Source organism: Oncorhynchus masou, chromosome 3 (genome assembly GCF_036934945.1).
Source record: "Oncorhynchus masou masou isolate Uvic2021 chromosome 3, UVic_Omas_1.1, whole genome shotgun sequence".
Classification (NCBI taxonomy): domain Eukaryota; kingdom Metazoa; phylum Chordata; class Actinopteri; order Salmoniformes; family Salmonidae; genus Oncorhynchus; species Oncorhynchus masou.
This window is the reverse complement of record NC_088214.1, coordinates 26,865,379-26,891,762: the sequence shown is the minus strand read 5'-3', so window position 1 is coordinate 26,891,762 and position 26,384 is coordinate 26,865,379. Positions and strand designations below refer to the sequence as shown.

The following is a 26,384-nucleotide window of genomic DNA, read 5'->3' as shown; positions in this document are numbered from 1 at the left end:
TTCTCCCCTCAGTTGCCAGGTTGCAGAAGTGTAAAAGCATGCATCATTTTTCACCAGGTCTCGTTTTAATATTCACAAAAGGAAATCTATGAAACAGGCCCTTTAGTTGTTCGCTGGTTTGAACTTCACTGCTGTCCAACTGATCTCTTTTCCTATTCTAAGCATTGCGCAGCAGGGATGCATTTGCAAGACAAATGCAGCTGAGATTCAAGTGGCACAAAACGTTTCGGATAAATTCAGCTTTATGTGAAAACAAAATGGTTACATTTCAAAAGACAAGACGTTCGGGTTTACATTCTGATAATATTTTAATGGAAGAACTGGTATATATTTACAAAAAGTTACCATATATACTTCAAAGATATTCAGGAAAGTAGACTATATAGGTGTAAATCAATAATGACAAATGCATATATTATTATAATTGGAAGGGATTGTATAACTTGCAGACAGTGGGTCTATTTCACATTCTATTCCAAAGAGTTGAATCAAATGGTAAAGCTTGAACTGAGTAGTTCTGTACTAAGTGACCATAAACTTGGGGACTTGTTAAGATGGCTGAGAGCCATGGTGTTGGGAAGGTTTCCAGCCAGCACTTACTCTGATTAACCCTGTATGCTGAAACTCTGCTGGACTCCACCATACCAGCAATTGCTATTTATCCAGCATTTAATGAAAGCAATTACTTTAAGTCCAACAAAAATTCCCCACTTTGTTGTCTTACAACCAATGCAGAAGCTCTGAAAGAGGCAAACGTCCTGAGTAAGAAACCCTCCTGAGACATAATATATATGCCAGCAGTTTCTATGACAACATGGTTACCCTACAGCCCATAGTGTTTTACTGAATGACCGGCTAGAATGTAAAAGTGTCTTATTAAAGTCACCAAATGATGGACTGTTGAAAATAACAAGAAGTTAATGTATAATCACATAATGTTTATAAAGAGGACTGTGAGACAGTGAAAGAGTCATATTCTAACCATCATCAGTAATAAATGACATCCAATTGAAGGAGAAATTGCTAATTGATTTTAAGCCTGTCGTTTAATGTCATGAGGTTTGGCATGAAAGGGGCCTGCAGCAGCGGACTGTGGGGGTTTGGCTTTTTTTTCTGAATGCAGCCTGGGAAAGTGAGATGTGGCTGGCTGGATTAGTGGTGTACCACAGTTTGGCAGGCCCCCCAAGCAAGGTCTGAGCAAGCCTCCCCCACAAAAAAAACTGTTAACTTCCTACAATTCTACACATTTTGCCAATGAGGATGAAAGAAAATCTTGCTGTTTTAAAACTGATTTACTGCAACTGTACAAATATTGCATGGAGCAGAGAGAAAAATTAGGCAGACTAATTCTTATCTTTTTTCACTAATTGGTCTTTTGACCAATAGATCAGCTCTGAAAAAGATCTGATGTGAAAAGATCTGATGTGATTGGTCAAAAGACCAATTAGTGGGGAAAAGATCCGAATTGGGCTGCCTATATGTAAATGCAGCCTTAGGCTACTGAAATGCATCAGATATGTATGTAACTTTCTAATTTGTTTAATTGTCTGTAAAGCATAAATGTTGGTACAGGTTTGTCATTTTGAAGGGGTGCAGATTGCAGATGTGAGGGACGCTCTTTGCCTGGTATGGGACAGAAGGCAAGGAAGAGGAAGAATTCCACACAGCTCCTCTTCATCTCCTGATTCCATCTGGGATTCTAGAATAAAATGATGTGGCATTAATATATTGGCATCATGGGCTGTAAGTTAAACCGTTAAAACAACTGTCATTGGGATTCTGATATTATCACTGTTCTAAACCTACAGGATGACATTAGAAGGATGTATCATCTTGCAATGAAACTCAATGTGTGCAGTAAAGCATTTTACAAATGTTTCCATTTTTTGGGGTATTATTTCTTATTTCAAAGATCATTGACACTTTTAGTCTGGACTATTGATCCATCCTTGTGGATTGATTCCCACCTTTACAATGTGTATTTTTCTTGTCCGGTTCAACAAATTGTGATTCAAAAGCAGTGGTTTCACCATCCCAAGTAATTTTTTTGAACCAATAACATGAATTTGGGTACTGCCCATGGGAGGGGCGACATGACATCTCCCTGGCCAATTCTAAACAGGTCAGGGACGCTCCATAGACCCCAAGGCAGTGGGAGGGGGAACTTTACTAAACCGTGTAACTGAATCAAACCAGTGGGTACCCCCTTTCAACAGCAGAGGAATGGCCATAACAATACCATTCACATTGCAGCACAGAGGACATGGTCCTTAGGGAGTGACTAGGATACTTTTTATTAACTAGAAAGCCAATGAGGCCCTTGAATAAAGAGCATTTAGGTTCTTTCTCTAATCTTTTTGGTTTATTTTCTTGCTTCTATTTGTAGTAGTTATTACAATATGAAAATTGTATATAGATAAACAATGTTTTAAGACATGGAAAAGGCAATAAAATGAAAAGGATGCTGAATTGAGAACGGGGCTCTGATGTGCCCTTCTACTGACCTAGAGGTTTCAGGGTGCTTGAACACATCAGAATTCCCATTGTTGAAGTTGATTAATTGAGACTGATAACTTACCATGAACAAAGATTGTAATAGAGTTTAATGCGGTAGGCCTGGGTTTGTAAATGCCTTATTCACATAGCTTTGTACTGAAGCATATGGGGGCCAGACGTATTCACTGACAAAGACGGACAAAATGTATTAGCCGTGTATGTTCTTCTAACAACCCATTATTGAGGATATTTTTGGGGGTAAATTCACTTAGCATTTTAAAACAGCTTGCCATAAAAATATAAAATGTGTACCCTTTTACAATTTTGTTTTAGATACCATTAACTTGTATGTGTTTAGATAAAAAAAAAAATATTGGAATGTTATACAGATTACAAGCAAACACTGGGTCCTTATTGCTAATAATGACAAAAGTATGTTTAAAGCAATATGCATAAATATAATATGAATTTATATTAATAAGAACAACTAGAGTTAGGCCTATTTAAAATGTATAAGTGACAGATATGATCAACAATTATACAAACATTTCAAATCACTGCCTAAAGCTTAGCCTGTATTATGAGCAATTTAATATAAGTTCCTTGTTTATTGGAAGCCCACCACCCACTCAGTATGTGAACCTTTTCCACTCAACTGGTCAGCAATCAAAGAGCACGACACAGAGCACGAGCGTGCAATATAGGGCCAAAATCATTCAAACCATCTTGGATTACTGACCCACAAAATACACATAATCTGATGTGTGACAACAGTGTTTGCCAACTCTTACTAAGTGTCAAGACCTGTATGCTGGCTGGTGCCTTATCTCCAATGTTTCAATTATGGACTGTCAATGGTGATCTATGGGCTAAATTCCCATGGTTTAGTCAGGGGCTGGATGCATGATGTAGAGGTCATTGCCCACGGACCAATCGGTCTGAAGACCAGTGGCTTTTCAACTTTGTCACCCTCCACCATGCTGTTTGTCAGCCATGTTGACTCTACGCTATTGCATCAACGGGCCCTTTGGACCTCTCACACAAAGCTAGGTCTGTATCAATGGACACTTGGACAGGGCTAGACCAAGTCATAAAACCTCACAAAGCATACAAATAGACTTACCAATATACAAATAAATGACCTGATATAAAATCACTAAAAACATGAATTAACACAAGTACAACTAACAGTTATACAGCTAATCATAATAAACTATGAATTATAAAATGTATATCCATGTTTGCTATCGAATTTGAATGGATACATTTAACCAAAAGTTACACAGTGGGCTGTCTAAGACATTTGAATAATATCATATCTGTGACATTAAAAAGTGTTCAAGGGAAAGGAGGAAGTAGCTCGTCCTAATGACACAGACATATGTTCTCAGGTTATTGGATTGTTTAGGCTACATATTTCAGCAGGACGACAGAGTAATCTATCAGATTAATTTGTTGGCTTCTGTGCATCAGATAGTTCTGTCTGAGAGAGAGCTTTCATATTGACAGAAGGAATTAAGCCTCCTACTTATCCAGCCAGTCATGTCTGCTAAGCTCATTAGTGGGGATCCCAATTATCAGAAAGTCAATAGTGCACAAACAGGAAGATTAAAGGGAGTTAGCCAGGTTTATTCCTTTTTCTGTCACTCCTGATACCACGTTAACAAGGGATCCCAATCCTATACATCTGTAATCCATTTCCAAAGGCAAATGGACATGTATCTATATGAACTCAAAGTAATTTTTCATCAGGCAAGTTACACTGTGTGTTGGGACAGGAAATATAGGTCTTTGAATTTGGGTAGTAACTTTGTCTCTTTATTGAAAACAATACACCTTCAGCGATACTGAAATAATCCATTCCTTAATGTCTTTTCTAAAGGTATTTAGGTCATTTCTTATTTGACATGTTGGGGCTGAATCCAAACATTAGCACATACTTGCATCAATGACAATGGAACTTATGCTTCAAAGTTTGAATTATGAATGCATGTCCCAGGTTAGGATTTGGTCCTAGTAGTCAGTTAAATGAGTTACCTGAACAATCTGTTCTTCTGCCACTCAACACACTGATGTCCATGATCTCACCGGTTCTGTCCATCTTCTGAAAACCTCCAGTACCTATGTTGGGCTGACACAGAAAACACATTTAGCTAAAGAATCCAACACACAAGAAGTTAGAATACATGTCTGCCTTTTCCTTTTGATACAAACCAGAGGTGTCCCTGTGGCATAGCTGCTCGGCATTTTGCATCCATTGTACACAGGACTTTGGTAAGAATCAGCACTGTCCATCTACAGGAAATAAAATAGACATTCAGAATACAAAATATCTTTATAATTGGAGCAGGCTACTGTTCCATTGATGCTTAGAGTGATAGGTGTGCAGTGTGATCAGTGTAGAGCACTGTGCAGCTCACATCCATAGCATTAGAATCTTGACACCAGTGAGCTTTTCGAGAAACATCTTAAGCTTTCATCGCAACTGTCTTTCTAATGATTGACTGCTCATGGTGAACAGCCATGTGTGGAAAAGAGGGGGAAACAAACAAAAAAGCCGGACCCAAACCTATAAATATTATTAAGCAACATCCAATGAAGGACTAAATGACGGGCTTCATGGGGCTGCACCTGTTAAACTCTGATCTGTGTGCTCTGATGTACCCATTTGAAAAATAAGACTGGGTGTGTGTGTGCATGTGTTGTGTGTGTGTATTACACAGGTGTTGGTTTCCTCTGGTGATTGAGCCATGGAATTGGCTGACAAAAATCATGCCAAAGCCCATGTAATTGTTTGAATTTTAGACTCAGTGAAATGTACTGTATCCCTACTACATGCTCTTTTCAGATCACTGTACTGCCCTTATATTAATACATTTGGATAAAGGTACCTCTTTACATGCACTATCCCTAAAGATCCATCCTAAAATCTCATTATGAATGGTTTGTTCCTCACCATGTAGTTGACTGAGGCATGTTGCAGTGAAGCTGCCTGCCGCTGTAACGTCTGTCGCAAGAACATCTCATCTTTGATGGCATGGAAACTTACAATGGATGTTTGAGAGAAAACATGTGCTCAAAAACAAAATTTCAATATAATTAAACAAAATGTCAACTGGCTCAATATTTTTTTATTGAATTAAAGATGCAATTGACATTCTATGATCAATTTGCTATGCGCTAAGTCAAAGTTAAAACACATTCATACATACCTCGCCTTCAGAATCTCAAATTTCTTTTCCCATATTCCGTTACAGCGAAACAACTGCTTTTGGAGTCTTTGGTAAACAACAAAGTAAAATACAGTGTGAGCGAATTAAATCCCATGTTGAGCCAGATGCACGGAGTCTGACATGCACTGAGATTAGCGTGGTAGGTGATCCTACTATAAATTATTGTGTTATAGCAAGGCTGATCTTTAACACTGCAATCAACACTGTAATACTAGTAGATAATGCATTATAACATGTAATTGTCTAACCTATTCATGTCCCTTCTTTCCAACCCAAAATGAGATTAGAAAAAGTAGACACATACTTCTCTATATCTTGTTTCTGTAAGATCTCCATCTTTTTTAGCTCATTAAGTTGTTGGATCAACTCCTCCCCCCCTTCAGCAACCTGAAACTATAGAAATAAACTAGTGAAGATTCCAATAATGTGTTCAGCGGTTGTCTTCTCCTGCTTAGTACAAATCATGTCATGTATGGATATTGAGGAGAGCAAATCTTACCACGGGTTGTTCTTCTGCTGCTTGAGCTTTTAAGACGGCCTCCTGAGCAAGCACTTCTCTTTTTTGTTTCTCCTTCTCTGCACTCAATTTCTCATTAACTTCCTTTTCCAAAGCAAGTTTCTGAAATAAAAACATGGCTATTCAGTTTTGGTAACTCACATTGTTATCCCTTGAACATCAGTTGTGAAAAAAGGAACAATAGGATTCTGGAGGCCCTTGTGTGTTTTATCCATTTTCAAACTCAATTTAAAAATGGGGGGCCCCAGAGTCACATAGTACTGTGCGGTCGTTGCCGTTTAAGACGAGGGAGGACGATTATTTTTTCATGAGCATGGCCTTATTTCTATTACAGCATTTTGGATGACTGGAATTCATATTCCACTCACCCAGCTTAATGTAACATTAGATAGGTTTAGAGCCAGCGCAAACTGGCTCTAACCAGAATAGAAAGAGGAGTGGAAGACCCCGGTGCACAAGGAAAAGTACATTAGAGTGTCTTGTTTGAGAAACAGACGCCTCACAAGTCCTCAACTGGCAGCTTCATTAAATAGTACCTGCAAAACACCAGTCTCAACGTCAACAGTGAAGAGGCGACTCCAGGATGCTGGCCTTCTAGCCAGAGTTCCTCTATTCAGCGTCTGTGTTCTTTTGCCCATCTTAATCTTTTCTTTTTATTGGCCAGTCTGAGATATGGCTTTTTCTTTGCAACTCTGCCTTGAAGGCCAGCATCCCAGAGTCGCCTCTTCACTGTTGATGTTGAGACTGGTGTTTTGCGGGTACTATTTAATGAAGCTGCCAGTTGAGGACTTGTGAGGCGTCTGTTTCTCAAACTAGACACTCTAATGTACTTTTCCTTGTGCACCGGGGTCTTCCACTCCTCTTTCTATTCTGGTTAGAGCCAGTTTGCGCTGTTCTGTGAAGGTAGTAGTACACAGCATTGTACGAGATCGTCAGTTTCTTGGCAATTTCTCACATGGAATAGCCTTTATTTCTCAGAACAAGTATACACTGACGAGTATCAGAAGAAAGTTCTTTGTTTCTGGACATTTTGAGCCTGTAATCGAACCCACAAATGCTGATGCTCCAGATACTCAACTAGTCTAAAGAAGGCCAGTTTTATTGTTTCTTTAAATCAGAACAACAATTTTCAGCTGTGCTAACATAATTGCAAAAGGGTTTTCTAATGATCGACTAGCATTTTTAAATTATAAACTTGAATTAGCTAACACAACGTGCTATTGGAACACAGGAATGATGGTTGCTGATAATGGGCCTCTGTACACCTATGTAGATATTCCATTAAAAATCAGCCTTTTCCAGCTACAAAAGTCATTTACAACATTAACAATGTCTACACTGTATTTCTGATCAATTTGATGTTAATTTAAATGGACAAAAATGTGCTTTTCTTTCAAAAACAAGGACAATTCTAAGTGACCCCAAACTTTTGAACAGTAGTGTATATACATGGTCCTATATCCTATCCCCTATAGAGAGAGAGGGAGAGAGAGCGAGAGTTTGGCTAATGAGGTTTCTGTCTGAACATTCCGAGAACGTCACTTTCTCCTCTATAGCTGTTGCTATAAATGCATTGTGCTTTTTAAATTTTGTATCTCTGATAGTTTTTAGAACACCTATGAAGATATCTAGTGAAAGCAGATATGCAATTTGTTGACACCACAACACAGTACAAACTTGGATACACATTATCATGAATCAATAAAAATGTCTTAAAAATCGCTGCTCAGTTTTGCATGTTTACAGAGGGTCATTTTATAGTGAATTGTAGGTGGCGCTCATGTTGTTATATCACCAACATTCCAAGAATACAGGCACTAACATGGCAGCCGTTCTAAAACCTTGCCGAACTCTCTATATATATGGCTCTGGGGGGGCCCTATGTTTTGAGTCATCCCACTAACTCAAGTCTAACAATGGTTGCTTTAAACAAACTAGTGGCCGTTATAATCAGAACCTAAGGCAGCATTGTGAATGGCCATGTTAGCTGATTTAGTGCACATGGTCTGGGGCGTGTGAAGGTCAGGTCAAGTAAGGTCACTGCCGGACATCGGCTTTTCTTAAAAAACTGAGAGTCCTCAAAGACTAAATTCTGACTCTCAAGACATATCTGGTTGTCTTTTGAATCAAAAAGGCATCTGTAATATCAATAGCCTAACCCTGCCACTTTGTTCTGCAAGCAGAGGGGTGGGGCTGGGGATATGTATGCTCATAAAAGCGTTAAGTTATATTCCTCAATAATTATTCCTTTAAATGCTCATTAAACAGCAGAAAATGTTAAATATTGTGTCTTTAAGAGTATGTTCCCATAATCTGAAGGACTAACTCAGGTCTCATCATAAAGGCTTGAGACGGAGAGCCAGTTGGTTCCTATGTGGAAATGAATGAATAGGGAAAGACTAAGATTTGCCATGGTGAGTGGTGGGTGTATTATAGCTGTGTTGTTAGTCTAGTTAAGACAAGGATGTCAGGATGGGGTTTCCATTCTTCTCAGTTTGAGAGAAAAAGAAAGGAAGGCCTTCTTGTCACCTTTCAAAAACTCATTGTCTTTAGAAAGGGAGAAAAGGCGTAGGTGTTTATCCGTAACAACAGGATGTAGCCTACAGCCAGCCTCAGCAGCTTGGATAAAGCACCAGGCCATAACAAGAATACCTTACCATATACATTTGAAGTCAGAAGTTTACATACACCTTAGCCAAATACATTTAAACTCAGTTTTTCTCAATTCCTGACATTTAATCCTAGTAAAGATTCCCTGTCTTAGGTCAGTTAGGATCACCACTTTATTTTAAGAATGTGAAATGTCAGAATAACAGGAGAGAGAAGGATTTATTTCAGCTTTTAATTCTTTTATCACATTCCCAGTGGCATTCCCACTCAATTAGTATTTGGTAGCACTGCCTTTAAATTGTTTAACTTGGGTCAAACGTCTCGGGTAGCCTTCCACAAGCTTCCCACAATAGGTTGGGTGAATTTTGGCCCATTCATCCAGACAGAGCTGGTGTAATGGAGGCAGGTTTGTAGGCCTCCTTGTTCGCACATGCTTTTTCAGTTCTGCCCACAAATTTTCTATAGGATTGAGGTCAGGGCTTTGTGCTGGCCACTCCAACACCTTGACTTTGTTGTCCTTAAGCCATTTTGCCACAACTTTTGAAGTATGCTTGGGGGTAATTGTCCATTTGGAAGACCCATTTGCAACCAAGCTTTAACTTCCTGACTGATGTCTTGAGATGTTGCTCCAATATATCCACATAGCATCATGAGGAAGGGAAATTATCTATTTTGTGAAGTGCACCAGTCCCTCCTGCAGCAAAGCACCCCCATCTTCACAAGGTCCTTTGCTGTTGTCCTGGGATTGATTTGCACTTTTCGCACCAAAGTACGTTCATCTCTAGGCGACAGAACACGTCTCCTTTCTGAGCGGTATGACGGCTGCATGGTCCCATTGTGTTTAGACTTGCGTACTATTGTTTGTACAGATGAACGTGGTACCTTCAGGCGTTTGGAAATTGCTCCCAAGGATGAACCAGACTTGTGGAGGTCTACAATTTTTTTCTGAGGTCTTGGCTGATTTCTTTTGATTTTCCCATGATGTCAAGCAAAGAGGCACTGAGTTTGAAGGTAGGCCTTGCAATACATCCACAAGTACACCTCCAATTGACTCAAATGATGTCAATTAGCCTATCAGAAGCTTCTAAAGCCATGACATAATTTTCTGGAATTTTCCAAACTGTTTAAAGGCACAGTCAATTTAGTGTATGTAAACTTCTGACCAACTGGAATTGTGATACAGTGAATTATAAGTGAAATAATCTGTCTGTAAACAATCGTTGGAAAAATGATTTGTCATGCACAAAATAGATGTCCTAACCGACTTGCCAAAACTATAATTTGTTTACAAGAAATTTGTGGAGTGGTTGAAAAACGAGTTTTAATGACTCCAACCTAAGTGTATGTAAACTTCCGACTTCAACTGTAAATCCATAACATTTTCCAGTTTGATCATCACTGATTTTTCTTTCTTTTATAACCATTTAGGTACTGAGAAAACCTCCCAGCAAAATCATCTTGTATGACTGTTGGTGCCTAACAGACAACTCAGCTCATTGCACTGAATCCATATAAAATAGCAGAACCCAGAGCAAACTTATCAACTGGTAGACCATGGCCTGGGTAGGATGAGACATGACATATTTTCCATAAAAAAACGGATCCATAATGGTCAGGCTCTATGGTCCCTGTATTGTTAAGTCATTGTTTATGAAGTGGACTTTCAACCACTCATTGTGGTGGCCCATTAAATCAGGCTAGCCAATCCACTCCAGCCATCAGCGTGTTGTGTCAGCTGCATGCATCTCACACACACACACACACACACACACACACACACACACACACACACACACACACACACACACACACACACACACACACACACACACACAGTCTGGCTCTATGTGATCAGTGTGTTGACAGAATCATACCCATCCTCCCCCCCAGACCAAGGGATGAATAAGCAAAAGTGGGAGTGATATGTAGCTGAAGTGCTTCAGCTTTATTGTTGAGTAAACTGTATAGTCAATATAGTAGCGGTGGTGAGGTAGGTAGGTGTGTGTGTGTGTGTGTGGGGGGGTATCAAAGCTGGGTGTCAAAATGATTTAGAACAATTATAACAAAGTATAGATTTTGTGCTGTCAATAAATCCAGCTGTGGTAATGTGAGTGTAGAAGCAATATGGTGTTATGCTATAATGAGGCTTGCGGACTTTAAAGTTGCAACATTCAGCACTTTTTGTTTTATGTTTCTGAAACTGAAATAAAAAGGCGTTGCCTACACATTCCTTGTGTCGTCTCGAAACACTGCCACGACAGACACTTACTTCGTTGATGATTTCACTTCTCTGTTGACTTATGTGAAACAGGTTGTATTTTAACCCAACTCCCATGGCTAAAATCAATAGGACAGAGAGAACACGTGCGCACATTATCCCCTCTCTTTGCTTTATGAGCCTAATGTCTGCACTGATGAACTAACTGTCCTTCACCGGAGAGACCCAGACTTCTAAACATCCTGACACTGATAGCAGCACTTGACCGTGGCACGTTTTTACCTGTAGGGAATTTGGAAATATAATGGCGGCTTCCACGACTCGCGAAACGTGTGCAGCCAGGTCATGTCAGTTACTTACCTCACTCTTCCGGATGTCTTCAATGATTTGTATTTCTTTTTCCAGCTCTTGTTTTAGCGACTTCATCTGTGAAATTAATAAACCAGGTTGTCACAGAGAAAACAATCCTATTTTCCTTAAAATACATGTTCTGAATGATAAAACAGTACCAAATGATTTATCAATCTAGTCTTGAGAAATTCATTGAATATCATTCATTAGCAACACATGATTATCATCTGAAGAGATTACGAGAGTAAAATGATGACACTGTGGTTTGTTCTTTAAGTACTTTTGCAGATAATGATTTTAGCGATAAAGCACTTTACAAAAGTTTTTTTTTTTAAACCAAGCCAATGAAAATGATTCAATTTAGTTAAAAAGGACACTGAAGGCCTTGATTCCTTGATAGGTGTTTGTTAAATGCTATTGTGTAGAATCAACACCCAGGATATAAGTTTCTTCAGTTGCATTGAATGAAGAGCCCTCTAAAGATACTGTGGGTGGACACGAAGATCATTCAGCACAACAATAATGTGGGTAGAGCAAGACAGGACCCACAGGCAGGATTCTATGCTGACATTTTTTACAAGGAGCACAATTGCTCTTAAGTAAAAAAAATCTTAGGAGCACACAAATAAATAAGAACACAATCAAAACATACTTGAGGTATTAATGATAAGAATTACCAGCAATGACAAAACACTGGGTTTAGGAGCACCAGAAGAATAGATTTTTAAGATTGAGATATAGCCTATATAAGGCCTATATCATGAATCTTAGCTACATCCACTGAAGAAGCTCTTCCTTTTCCTTTCTTTCTGTGCCACCAAGTGTTTGCACACTACTGGTAAAGTTCCCACAAGGATTATGATAACTTTCATCTGTGGTTACCAGGTTCTGTACTTAGTTAGCTAGTTAATGCTGTAGCATATACGCCAAATGGTTGCACTGTAGAGCCCTGACAGGGTAAGCTAGATGCCAGACTGCACCTGCATATATGATTGACGTATCGCTACCCTGCTTTCATGACTGTCCGGATCACACCCGGCCTAGAATTGGTACAGGGTCCCAAAGTATCCCACAGTGAAAAGGTTATGGGACATGGACAAGAATTCCTCCCATGGTGCCCTTCCATATATTGTGTGCAACATTTTTGCATGAGCAATACACGGGTCAGGATGACATATTATTACATGCGAGTTCCAAACACTAACTCTTGATTGCTTCAGTTGCATCCCATGACTCCCACAGTTTAAACTTTAGTTGACTAAACTTAAATAATCCTCTCCTTATCAAACAGTTAAAAAGGTAATTGTGCTGCAGATTCTGAGTTTTACGGTAGCTTTTGCACAGATCTGTGCTCTTTTGCGTGATGAAAATGTCACCTTATAGCTCCATATACATTTCTGTTAAAATAAAATGATGTTCTCACAAGTACAGATGTTTTGTATAATTTATCCTTGATGCAAGCCAATGTACTGTTGGTGTTCTATGTGATTGTGACATTCAGGGATGAGAGAGTGAGTCTTGACGGGTAGCTGAAGCTTACACCCAGCTGGGCTTTCAGCGGCTAGGCTTTGGCCTCCCATTGGAAGTCTCTCCCTTGGGGCCCTACAGCTATGGAAGAAGCAAATGTTCTGCTTCATTGATCAAAGTCAGCAAAATAATGTGAAAAACGTCCTCTTTTTTTTCATTTTACATTTTTATGCATAAACACTATAGTAGCACTTAACATTGAGTTTGTCAGTCACAGGAAGGGTACAAAAGGCCCGGTAACAAAGACATTTGAAAAGAGGGGGATTTGAATTGTTACACTAAATATGTATAATCCTTTTGACTGATGATTGAAATTACATTAAGGACATCTTTATTAGAAGTCTTTAACTAAAGCTGCTCCTGAGAAGGAGTTTGGATACACACCATCTGCTCCACACACCATTAACCTCTACTCATCCCTGGCTGTTTGGTGTTTATTGAAGTGAAGAGAACAGGGTCTATCAACGAGCCACTCTTTTGATCTCTAACCAATCTTTTTTTGTTGCTGTATTTCTAATGGTGATCATCCTCTGACCAAGATCGTCAATTAGTGTTGTTTTGATTATGATGAAGCCCAGTATCTGTGTTCAGATTCCTTTTACTAAGTGCTTTCTCTGATGTTCACTTATATTTGAACCATTGCACCTACAGGTCCCAAAATGACCTAGGTTATTAATGGATACTAATAATGCATCCTTAAGGTGGACAATTGTTTTGTATGTCCAAAGAAAATTATGATTAGAGGGAGGAGAAGGCCTGTAGTAAATCTCAAGTATTCAGTGACAAATTAGCAAATAATTTATACCTTATACAATTAATATTTTATTTTTATCGGTGCGCAGTTAATTACAATAATCAATGCGGTGAGACTTAATTTTAATCTAATTAAAGTAAGTATCCTAGCAACCCTATGGGGTCAGGGCAAGGCATTCAATAAAGTGTGTTAGAAGTGACCAAATTGAGTGCTAGAGTAGCACAGGAAGTGTTAGCTTTCAGATTCTACCACTGCTGATTAGTATCTTTAAAGTGAAAAGAGAAGGGGCTGAGAAAAACAATTATGACTGGTATATTTGCTTTATCAACAATCCACATCACCCATTTCTGTGGGCAATGATTGCTACCTTCTGTAAATGAAAATGCCAAGGGTGTAGTTGTTTTGTAAGAATGTATTTTTCTACATTGACCAAATCAATACGACACCTGGTAGGCCCTTTAAATAACCAAGAAATATATACTGTAGGGTAGAGCTGTTTAAAAGAGTTGACATGCATGAATAGTAGAACTTGCACAATTTCTATAATTTCAAGCACAATTCAGTAAAATGATCTGGCAGAATTCCATTTTTCACACCACATATGACTGTTAAACAGATCATCTACCTTTTCAGTATCAATAAAGAATGCTAAATAATCCTAACCCAACACATTAAAGCATGGCCTTCAAGGCCCATTCACCAAATGTTGTGCCAATGGAACCACACTACTGTGTCAAATATTAACCTTTGTTTTCTCAGTGAAAGCTTGATAATACCTCATAAAACCATTTAGATTGTCTTCCTCCACTTACCAGTTGCTTTACAGTAAGAGAGACGCAGCAATGTGTCGGCATCCTTCCATTTTGATGACAAAACTAACAGAACATTCAGCTGCACTGAAATCTATCAGGGCTCTTGTCTTACCTGGCATATGCTAGCAAGGCTTTTTTCCCACTCTATATGAGTGGACTGCAAACACGGCCAGGAAGATTGCCTCTTAGGCCATGTAATGTGGATAGAACAGCAGTTCAGCACGGGCAGGGTTGAGGGTAGAGAACTTTGAGACATGTTTTGTAAACATAGTTTTCTCACCAGCCAAATTCAACATTGACTCACTTGGAGGTCGTAAAGACTGGTGACAAGGGAAAGGATGCTTACCTTGTTTCTGGCGGTGTCCTTCTCAATGCTGAGTTGTACTTTCAGATGATCATAGTCACTGGTCATCTAGAATTAAAATGGAGGGGAGGGAGGGTCACCGTAAGCATTTCTCCTAATTCGCTCCACTTTATACAAAACAATGCATGGTAATCCTTTTTGCTTTACATGTACATAAATGTTTTGCTTTATGCATAGTTGCAAAATAACCATTGTTGCATGTACCTTTTGCAGGGCTTTTTTCTCATCCTCTAACTTTGCTTTGACATCGTTTAGATTATGTGCTGAAAAAAAGTAAAAAGAGCACTTTGGTTATCTGAGATGGATAGCAAGAGACAGGAAACACTCCCACTTTCGTCTGGTTTCAGGCTATCAGAGGAATAGGGTGGAAGGGGAGGGTAGGCCTAAGAGACAGGGTTGTTTGGAGTTTGAGAGAGTAGTGTGACATGACGTCCATCCACGTCCCACTGAGTTACGGCGGTGGCCTGAGAAAGTACACTTGAATCCAGTGTGGTCTGGGTCCTGACAGGGTTCTGACCTGGCATTCCACCCTTGATGAGCTTGGCCTGCCACCAACTGTTCCTCTGGTGACCTAAAACACTAAGTTCAAGGACCAAGTGTGGGTTTGCAAACTTTGCATCCAACTTCTTCAGATAAAGCTCTTGTAGTTAGTCACAGCACATACAAAATACTTACTTGATTTGAATGAACAACATATAAAAGAGGAAATGCTCTTTGGCCAGACACCACACACCACATTTTAAGAATATGGTTAAGGTCATATTAATGAGATGTGCCCTCTTCAAAACCCCATCCGATATGAAATGTAACATGTAGCAGTCAACGGAGGCCTTGGCACTATCACATTTTATCAGGTGAGATATGTTTGTGCTTTGTTTGTATCTATACATCCGGGGGAACATATTCAGATGGTTACCTAAGTTACATAAGCAATTAATGAACATCAAACATTTAGAGAGATAAAACACTGATCCTTGAAAATACACCTGTGCACTGTTTACTTTCTCTTGAAGGACTCCCACACTGTGGACTGGATGGCCAAACATTACAATCTGACCAATGGCTGCCAAACTGTGAGTTATTAGCTCATGTTTCCAGACAATATCTGCTGCAGGGGGCACATGATTAGCCTAGTTGAAACAGCAATTGATGTAGGAAGTTTGCATATGGGGTAAAAAAGTAAAGATTTATCAATTACACTAAACAGTTTAACATAGTTATTGAGCCACAGAATGACATCAATATGGATTTTATGGTCCAGATTCTATGACTTAACATCTTAAATCCTATAACATTTCAATAAGCAGATCTTAAAAAACTGCAGGAAATAGGATTTGTTACAAAAATGAAAAGAATCCCCACAATACCTAGATCTTCCAACTGCTGCTCTTTAGCCTCCAAGGAATTGCGGACCTGGTCCATGACAATGTGCATGGAGTCAATGTCGTCTTGTAGCTTTTGATTCTCTTGTCTCAGCCATTCTTTATCCGGGTCATCCAAAGCCTCACAGCTAATCTGAAGAAAAAAAATGACAACTCCTTTTTAACCTTTTTTCTTTAATCCGCAAAACAAAAGGCACACAGCTCAAGCAGCGTGGCAAGTATGAGTCCTTTTCAGAAACAAAGCAATCGTACAACTTTCTGCCTCCTTCGATTTCCCCCTGAATAATAAAAAGCCGAGAGACACAAAAAAGAACTCCGGCCATGAGTTTTTTTTCACCCCTCTTTGCCCGGAAGAAAGAAGGCAGTACATTATATACAAAGACCATAATTCATGGGGACATTTTTATTGACAGGGATAATACATATCATACTGTTTGCGTGCCCCTGTCATTCAGGTCAATTTATTCTGGAAGTCCAAAGCGGCAGCTGGGCCTTTCCACCCACGGTCTGGGCCCTGGTCTCTAACAACCGCTGCCTGTAACTAGGCAGGGCTGAGGGGGGAGACTGGGGGAGTATGGTTGGGCAACACCAGGGGGTTTGAAGAGTGCACAGCTTCCAGGGGGGGGCTTGTTGCCTTTGTGTCTTCCCTCAGTGGCAGCGCTGCCAGTGTCACCAGGATCACATCACATGTCAGAGCAGTGAAGTTTGCAGACTGGGAGCCGCATGGAGCCCATCAGGTTCCTGTGATATCCACGCAGTTGGCCCTCTCCACTTTGTGCTGCAGCCACCATTCATGCCCTGGACATTAACAGGGCTTTTGCATGCCTGTCACACTTAGGACTGTGCAGTGTGCAGGCGTTCAAAGGCTTTCAAAGCTTCAAGGTCCCCCCACCCTGCTTTTCCCTTGTTTTGTTTCCTCCTCTTGTTTTAGAATGAAAGAAGACAGTACTTTTGTGAGCAGGGGTCATATTTGAGTAAAGAAATCTAACTTTTTAAAATAATATGAATGCCTTTTTGTTTCTGTTGGAATGATGCCAAAACTGTGTGAATTCAATAGATTTTTGTAACAGAGAGCCACCCAATACATCCAGGTTTGCCAAATGACACATTTGAATTAAAAAGGAAACACACATAGTTAGCCATGCTTCATAAGCTTGACATTATCAGGAACTGTATGCACTCTATGGACTAAACTATTATGCTGTATCAGCGTTAATTTAAATAATGAAAAAACTATTTAGAGGGATTATAAGGTTAGGAGTGCTTGCATTGCGTGTGACACTGCAGTTTTGACGCCGCGTTAGGCTAAGCTACATGTCATGCCACAGAGGATTACCCAGTTGGTCCTCTCTGTAATCAGCCTGGGCACCGTTCCATCTACCTTGGCACAGCCCCGACCCGATCGGCATCAACAAATGATCACCTCTTCATGCACCACCAAACACCATCCATCCGCTCGTCTCTCTCCCCATCCAAGATAAAGTTAACTAACTATGAGTGACAGCAATAAACACAAGTTTTTCTTGTTTTATGGGGGTTCCCTCTGTCTCTGGTTCTCTCTATACAGCTGTATCTAAAACCCAAAACACTGCATGGCTGACGGACTGTTTGCACTGCAATTGAAGAAGAAACGCTACTTCCTTTACCTCTGGCTCCACCATCTGCCGTAGAGTGGTAACTACGAGTGATTAGCCATGCGGTTCTCCCATGGCCGTGACCACTCTCATTAGCACAAAGAACAAAGGAGCGATTCTCCAGAGCTGCAGTCATCTGTTTCACTTTGAGAGGCTGGTTTTGTGTGACTACTCTCCCTGCCATCTGCCTACAGTATAGTCCCACTTGTGTTGGACAAAACTAAAATACTGAGGGGCGAGAGAGGAATCGAGAGATAGAGTGAGGGGCTGCCCGGCCTCATTAAAACAAGGCAATTAGGGGAATACACCTCACCTTGTAACACTAAATATCTAATTAATGTTGATTTCTGGGGGGGTGTCACTCACCACATAAAAGGTATGACTGATGAGAAATGAATACCTTTTGGTCAAACAAAAGGTGTGTATATCACCACCCCTCCCTTGAATGCATTTTTATCTAACCATGATTAACTACAATCGTATTGTTCACCACTGGCAGGTCTAGCAGAACCATTGAATATTCTTAATTCTTTAACTTCTTAATTTGGAATGTAATTAGGATAAGACAAAATACAATATGTGACTCACAACACTAGAGTAAGTGGGCAAAGTGAAGAACACACTGATCCCAGCCTACCTTTGTGAAGACTCTCTCCTCATATTCCCTCAGCTGTTCACTCATACACGTGATCTTCAAGTTCTTCTCTTGGATCTCATTCATCAGATCTTTCAGTCTCCCTGTCTCACTAGCAACAGCAGCTACATTTTCTCCTTTTTTAAGGTAGTAATTCTGAAATAAAACAACACAGTCAAATCAAATGTTATTGTTCGCATACACATGTTTAGCAGATGTTATTGTGGGTGTAGCGAAATGCTTGAAATACACAGTCAATATATTTTGAAAGCATTATAAAAACTTGGTGATAGAGACATGCACACATGCAATGCTCTTTATAATTTGGGATACAATAAGAGTTATGACAATATACAGTGAAACATGTTATTGTTGTAACACACTAGGCTTAATGTGTCCATACCTTGTAGCTGCCTCTGATCACATGGATTGCATCATTGAATTGTTGTTGATAACTTTTCCGTATAACTTTTACTTTCTGTATGAAACAATGTTTAGTTTAGTTTATAAGCATAATGCAATTTGACTGAGAACATGGTAATTATTTATGTAACAAAATAAATTGTACAAATAAAATATCTGTCACCTCCTTATGATGATTCTCCAAACTCTTCACTTTGTCATTCATGCAGGTATACAAGGACTCTGCCTCTTGCTGAAGTTTGGACTCATAGTGTGCCTGTATGAACTTTATTTTCAAAAAAATGTCTTTTTTCAGGGTATCCATATTCTAACAAACAAAGGGGGAGATTAGTCAACATTTCTTTATGCAGGCATGTTGAGCCAAAGCACATTCCAGCACAATTCATCAACTGAAATGCATCTTCTTCTTATACTGTAAGCTAGATGTTGTTTAGTCTACATTGTTCAAATAAATTGAATAGGCCTCCCCAATGAATTTAATGTTCTTATGTATTATAGCCTTTAATTTGACAAATACACAAGGTGCAAACACATCAAGACTGTGCTCTTTTAAAGCACAAGGGACATACGTATAACTCAGCAGCTAGCATAATCAGCTTGAATCAGAAGGAAGCAGCTACTGTACTCTGTTTTGGTTCCTTCTTTGTTGAATTGGTATCACTTTCAATCTTTGGAGAATGAATACCCCACAAATCTACTAGCCTGCCAATCAATTTGTTTAACTCTGCAGGCAAGGGCAGTCATTGCTGCGCCCTTGCTAACATTTTCTTCCCCAGAACAAAGCCTCCATATGCCCTCTCAGCGGGGGACTGGGGAGATATAAGAGACATGCATTTAGGCCTAAAGTTATAGGAATTTTGAGATGAAAGGGGATGCAGAGTGAATTGAAACACTGAGCAAATCTAGAGGAATGCACAAGTCACTGTCACTCAGGCGTGGCGTTTCACTTTCTATGTTGCTCTTCTGATTGCAGTGTTTTTTTGTACGTAGCCAAATCAAAAAGGATTATACTAATAATTGGAGTTGTTTGAAAATATAAACTTTTCGATTGTATAAATTGAATCTTTATTTTGTAATAAACATGTGCATTTATTGTATGGAGAAACTAAATTCTTATATAAGCAAGCAATGTACAAACTAAAGTAACCTACCTTTATAAGTTCAGCAGTGTGGTCAGATAGTAACTTGACAGTGGGTAATTCTGAGACATCGGTTTGGACAGAAGCATCTGGACCAAAGAATCCCACCCTCAATTGATTCCCTAGTGAAAACCTCCACATTAGGCGCCGCAGCAGACAAACAGGTAAAATAGACAGACAAAAAAAACAAACAGTGGAGAAAACAATGTCAATCATTATTAAAATATATATATATTTAGAAAATGGAACAGGTGCTTGCCCAATATAATAACCAAGATAGCTAACGTTACCAATATTGAGAGTCGAGAGATAGCTGGGTACCGTTAGAATGTGCATGTGACAGAAAAAAGTTACAGCTAGCTAGCTTGTTTGGCTAACGTTAGCTAATTAGCTAGCTACTTACTTGCGGATTTCCTCTATTTCTTTAGAAAATAGCTCCTCTTCGTCCTCATTCGTACACATATTTCTTTGTTTACACACGAGGTTCATGACCGTGAATGTCAGACAGATTTTGTGTTTCAAAATCACTTGCTTGCTAGCTAGTTGATTTGCTAGCTTGTCTTTGCCACTCCAGATTATGGTGTTGCTATAGCTACTTGGACAACTGGGAAACTAGCTGTCATCAGGAGCAGGTATGATTTTCTACTTGTTTATATCTTATTTACTTTAAATGGTCATTGAGCTAGTTATTTGAATGGTAGACGTGTCAAATCTCTCCAGCCACGATTATCGAACAATTCTTATTTTAATATTTTTACATCACATTGTAACTAGCTAGCTGGCTTGCAACCAGAGTTCTATCTGCGCACTGTCATGAAAGGTCGTTACTAGTTACCACAAACACAGTCATAAACCCCGCCTATTTCTACAATTTATCTTCTTAAAATGTGATTTTAAAGCTCACTTAACTACACTACTAACTTTACGCCTAACCTTAAATTTAGACCAGAAATTACATTTTAGTTTTCATTCATTTTTACCATATTGAGCCAATTTTGACATTGTGGACTTTGTGGCTATGGTAACTAGTGTAAACCGCCACCGCAAGTGCCTGTTCAGTCTAGGCTGCAGGTTATGGTTGACCCTCATTTAAGAGGTTTTGGGCACCAGAGGGACCCCAATGAAATATGTTTTTTCTTCTTCTTCGTAACAACCAACTGATGTTAACATAATCAAAATACGAATCTTTGAAACTGCAACTTTCAGATGATGACACTTGTTTTTGTGCTAATGTATGATGAGTGCATTCGTTGATTCAGATTACTATTTGATCTATAATTTACTCCTTTCCAAATGTGTAACATTATGTTCCTGTGAACATAACAATTTGTATCCAGACAGGCTTCACTGTTACCACTCTTGTGAATTTCAGTTCATCATATTTTTGTTGGTTATTGAAATTGAGCCAAATAGGGCAAAATAGGGCCAATTAAATTGTACACATTTTAAAATTGAATGGATCTGAGATTAGTGAAAAACTCTAATCACAAAATTAATTGTTTTCACACAATATAAAAACATTAAAATAGTTGTAATATCCTAGTCTGTCTAAATAGCATAATCTCTTAGAGTCTGATTGAGCAACATAATCCCTAAATCTGAAATCTATTCCCCTGGTAAAGCCCCATCCATAGTCACAGAGGCAGCAGACTAGGTATGTCTCCTCCCCTCCCCCTTTCACACAGCGTTGCTTACAGTACATCTGAGTCTGCCCTGAGGGCCAGGCAGTATGGCGCTTTAATTAATCAAAAACAGTTTAGTCCAATGAATAGGAGGTGATGGTATTATTATTTGTTTTTCTGTTTTTACTAGTGAATATAATCCTATTTTCTGGAATGTGAAGTCTTTGTTTGAGATATTCTGTTTTAAGATTCAGAGTCTCACAGCTGTGTGGTTTTGGAATGGAATCACACTGAAGATCAATACCATACACGTCAATAGGGATATAGCCTAACCGCCGTGGAGACTCAGGGGAGCGATCTGTGTGTGTGTGTGTGTGTGTGGGGGGGGGGGGGGGGGGACCACCACTGAAGCAATTGTCTCAAACATCTTATTTAGCAACACCTCACAACATACATAGAGATTGTATTATGTATTCATGGTTGTTCACGTACAGTATTTGTAACTAACTTAAACAGAATTGAAATCTATTGTTATTTTTTTCTCCAAACTGTTGGTTTTGAGGGATAACTTGTTAGAGTCCATATTTTTCCTGACCATACTGGGTGAGAACAATAGGCCATCTGCAGCCCAGAACAATGTCAAATGTTTAAGGAAGAACGACACGGGGGTCTCCATTCAGTAACTGGTTAACGACTACAACAGGAAATATAAGTGTGTCTTATTAAAGACATGTCCCCATGCATTGGAGATTAAAACATTTATAATTTATTCAACCAATACTTTTGTTTTGAACAAAGGATGAATTTTAGGACACATTTGCTAATGTTTGAAAATAATGGATTCAAAAAAGATGATCTAATCTTCACAAGTTAGATTGCGCATGCATAATTGCTCTATCAAATACATATTGGAAAGCAGACTTCACCCCATCAGCTCCAGTGATGCTGGTGATTTATATTAATGAAGCACATAGGTTGCCCATAGTGCATTAATGGGCTGTCCAAGTAATTTGATTTGCTAATTGTGACGGCGTAGTGCACCAGTGTAACAGGGCTGGAGTTGAAGGGCCCTTGTGAAGTGTTTGGTAAGTGTTTCTTCAATAGAGAAAACATAAGACATTGTGACCCCTATGACATGAATTTATATACTTTTTTCCTGATGTAATTCAGAGGCATGTAAGAAAAGCATGTTCACTGCATTTGAAACACTGTAATTGACAGTTTAAAGACGTCAAGATTTAGTTTTTCCCTTTGCATAGGACCTTACTCTTGCAATGCTATGAGTTGACTTTGTTTATGTGTTAAAGCCAGCATTCATTATAAACTCAGCAAAAAAAGAAACGTCTTCTCACTTTCAACTGCGTTTATTTTCAGCAAACATAACATGCGTAAATATTTGTATGAACATAACAAGATTCAACAATTGAGACATAAACTGAACAAGTTCCACATGCATGTGACAAACAGAAATGGAATAATGTGTCCCTGAACAAAGGGGGGGGTCAAAATCAAAAGTAACAGTCAGTATATGGTGTGGCCACCAGCTGCATTAAGTACTGCAGTGCATCTCCTCCTCATGGATTGCACCAGATTTGCCAGTTCTTGCTGTGAGATGTTACCCCATTCTTCCACCAAGGCACCTGCAAGTTCCCTGACATTTCTGGGGGGAATGGCCCTAGCCCTCACCCTCCGATCCAACAGGTCCCAGACGTGCTCAATGGGATTGAGATCTGGGCTCTTTGCTGGCCACGGCAGAACACTGACATTCCTGTTTTGCAGGAAATCACGCACAGAACGAGCAGTATGGCTGGTGGCATTGTCATGCTAGAGGGGCATGTCAGGATGAGCCTGCAGGAAGAGTACCACATGAGGGAAGAAAATGTCTTCCCTGTAATGCACAGCGTTGATGATGACAACAATGACAACAAGCTCAGTCCGATGATGCTGTGACACACCGCCCCAGACCATGACGCACCCTTCACCTCCAAATCAATCCCGCTCCAGAGTAAAGGCCTCGGTGTAACGCTCATTCCTTCGACGATAAACGCGAATCCGACCATCACCCCTAGTCAGACAAAACTGTGACTTGTCAGTGAAGAGCACTTTTTGCCAGTCCTGTCTGGTCCAGCGACGTTGGGTTTGTGCCCATAGGCGACGTTGTTGCCGGTGATGTCTGGTGAGGACCTGCCTACAAGCCCTCAGTCCAGCCTCTCTCAGCCTATTGGGGACAGTCTGAGCACTGATGGAGGGATTGTGTGTTCCTGTTGTAACTCGGGCAGTTGTTGTTGCCATCCTGTACCTGTCCCGCAGGTGTGATGTTCGGATGTACCGATCCTGTTGTTACACGTGGTCTGCCACTGCGAGGATGATCAGCTGTCAGTCCTGTCTCCTTGTAGCGCTGTCTTAGGTGTCTCACAGTACGGACATTGCAATTTATTGCACTGGCCACATCTGCAGTCCTCATGCCACCTTGCAGCATGCCTTAGGCACGTTCACGCAGATGAGCAGGGACCCTGTGCATCTTTCTTTTGGAGTTTTTCAGTCAGTAGAAAGGCCTCTTTAGTGTCCTAAGTTTTCATAATTGCCTACCGTCTGTAAACTGTTATTGTCTTAACAACCGTTCCACAGGTGCATGTTCATTAACTGTTTATGGTTCATTGGACAAGCATGGGAAACCGTGTTTAAACCCTTTACAATGAAGATCTGTGAAGTTATTTTGATTTTTACGTTTTATCTTTGAAAGACAGGGTCCTGAAAAAGGGACGTTTCTTTTTTTTCTGAGTTTAGATGTTGTGTCAGCAACATAATACATTCTAAACAAATTAAACAACATTGTCGGTAGGCTAGTCCGGTCTTTCTGTTCTGTTGTGATTTACCGTTCCATTTTCATAGAATTTAAATGGTTCGGCCTATGAATGACTGATATTTTGTCCTCTCCTCCACAAAAACTGTTAAGCTTTAGGAGAGTGTGTAGGAGAGTGTCAATTTGTGTATCCTACTGCGGTAGGTTTTGAAATCCACCACACACACTTTGAAACAGCTGTTGTTTTTCTCAGACGAGAAAAGAATACACACATTTAAAAACAATACGCTACTTATGCTTTTATCTATAAAATGTCTAGCACAACTATCTACATTTCTTTTTACACATGTATTTTGGGTTTCCCCCTCTGTGATTTAATTTTCTTGATGATACACTAGAGATTTTTTGTATTCTTTTTTTTGTATTATTATTAATTCTTATTTACAGTGACAGCCTACCCTGGCGAAACCCAGACGATGCTGGGCCAATTGTGCACAATCACAGCTGGTTGTGATACAGCCTGGAATTGAAGCAGGGTGTCTGTAGTGATGCCTCTTAGCACTGAGATGCAGTGCCTTAGACCACTGCGCCACTCGGGAGCCCTCTAGAGAGTTAAAGGAGAGTTTAATTTCATACAAGCACATTAGTATCCACGTTTTCTCTGCACATCTGATTACCTTTGACCTTTTTCAAGAGGAGGCGAGGAGAGGACAGAATTCCAATTCAGATTCTCCCTTTGTAACAGTGATTTCACGGTTCAGACTTTTAGAATACATGTTGCCCTTTAGTGGTGATAGGATAGTACCTCATTGAGGAATTAAATCTTGCAGCGATAAACTGCACCTTTATCACATTTGTCGTTTAGGCAAAGGCTGCGTGAGTCAATCTGTTGATGCGAATTGTGGTAAAGTTAAATATGTAATCTGTAGGTTTAAGTAGGTTTAACACATTTGGGCGGCAGCGTAGCCTAGTGGTTAGAGTGGTGGACTAGTAACCGAAGGGTTGCAAGTTCAAATCCTTGAACAAGGCAGTTAACCCACTGTTCCTAGGCCATCATTAAAAATAAGAATTTGTTCTTAACTGACTTGCCTAGTTAAATAAAGATACAAAAAAAAAATGTAATGATAATAACCACAACAGCTTGCATGGCATTTGTTAAGCAGTATTTGATATTATTAATTCTCTGTTCTATTCAAGTCAGCAAAGCTGTTGTTTTTTAATCAACCAACCAAGGCAGAGTTGGGCACTCAGCCAATCATCCAACAGCGCTGTTTGTAAACATTTTAATTTCCAAGCAGCATAGCATGTTAGCAGTATTGAATCATAAAACAGTTAAAAATGATAAGAAATGTAAAATGATCAACATCCATATTTTCCATTTATTACTGTGTGATTTAATCAGAATCAAGTGCCATCTGCTTTGAGACAAAAAATCTGAAACATCCAAAATATCACCTCACATGGCTGCAGCCTATAAAATAGACTAGAAAGTAAAACATTGACATCATAGCTCAAGTGGGGAAAGCCAATGCATGATGAAATCACTAAATACCCCAGGCACAAAGTAGATTAAGCCTAGCAGCTCATGACCCAATCATTCAGAGGCAGACAGAGCCCACAGCAGGCGATGTGTTAAGGGGACAGAGTCAGCAAATTAACCCCATGGGATCACAACATGGTCCACACACAGAGGGCCAGATTGGATTGAAAATAAATCAAAACAAAGCTCTTTTAGGCCAGCCCACCCACAATAGCCAGCAACAATAACATCACAACAGAGGAAATGTGAATATTTGGAACAAATGGCGTCCCATACTAAAATAATCCGAACTGCGAAGCCTCCATATGCAAATAAAAAAAAGTAA

At 39.6% G+C, this 26,384-nt stretch overlaps 1 protein-coding gene across 4 annotated transcripts; it reads right to left on the bottom strand.

The window, feature by feature from the left end:
- Positions 1-212: 212 nt before the first annotated feature.
- c3h10orf67 (chromosome 3 C10orf67 homolog) lies at positions 213-20,898 on the bottom strand. 4 transcript variants are annotated; one of them, XM_064936677.1, is made up of 16 exons: positions 20,498-20,898; positions 20,107-20,227; positions 19,119-19,262; positions 18,936-19,010; positions 18,536-18,688; positions 16,250-16,397; positions 15,087-15,145; positions 14,865-14,930; positions 11,435-11,500; positions 6,229-6,348; positions 6,034-6,122; positions 5,709-5,774; positions 5,453-5,540; positions 4,711-4,791; positions 4,534-4,627; positions 213-1,699 (listed from the first exon to the last, which is right to left on the bottom strand). In XM_064936677.1, exons 1-16 carry the CDS (start codon positions 20,581-20,583, stop codon positions 1,578-1,580), a joined length of 1,578 nt encoding a protein of 525 aa, XP_064792749.1. In that variant the 5' UTR covers positions 20,584-20,898; the 3' UTR covers positions 213-1,577. The 4 variants fall into 4 exon arrangements, with proteins under 4 accessions (XP_064792749.1, XP_064792758.1, XP_064792764.1 ...); XM_064936686.1 differs by having other exon boundaries at positions 19,119-19,220; XM_064936692.1 differs by having other exon boundaries at positions 20,107-20,216; positions 20,498-20,586.
- Positions 20,899-26,384: the final 5,486 nt, after the last annotated feature.

Coding starts and splice junctions, on each gene's coding strand:
- c3h10orf67 (XM_064936677.1), bottom strand. CDS start 20,583: ATGAACCTCGTGTGTAAACAAAGAAATATGTGTACGAATGAGGACGAA. Junction 18,689..18,935: donor TGATCAGAGGCAGCTACAAG/GTATGGACACAT, acceptor GTTTTATTTCAG/AATTACTACCTTAAAAAAGG. Junction 4,628..4,710: donor ATGCCACAGGGACACCTCTG/GTTTGTATCAAA, acceptor TTTCTGTGTCAG/CCCAACATAGGTACTGGAGG.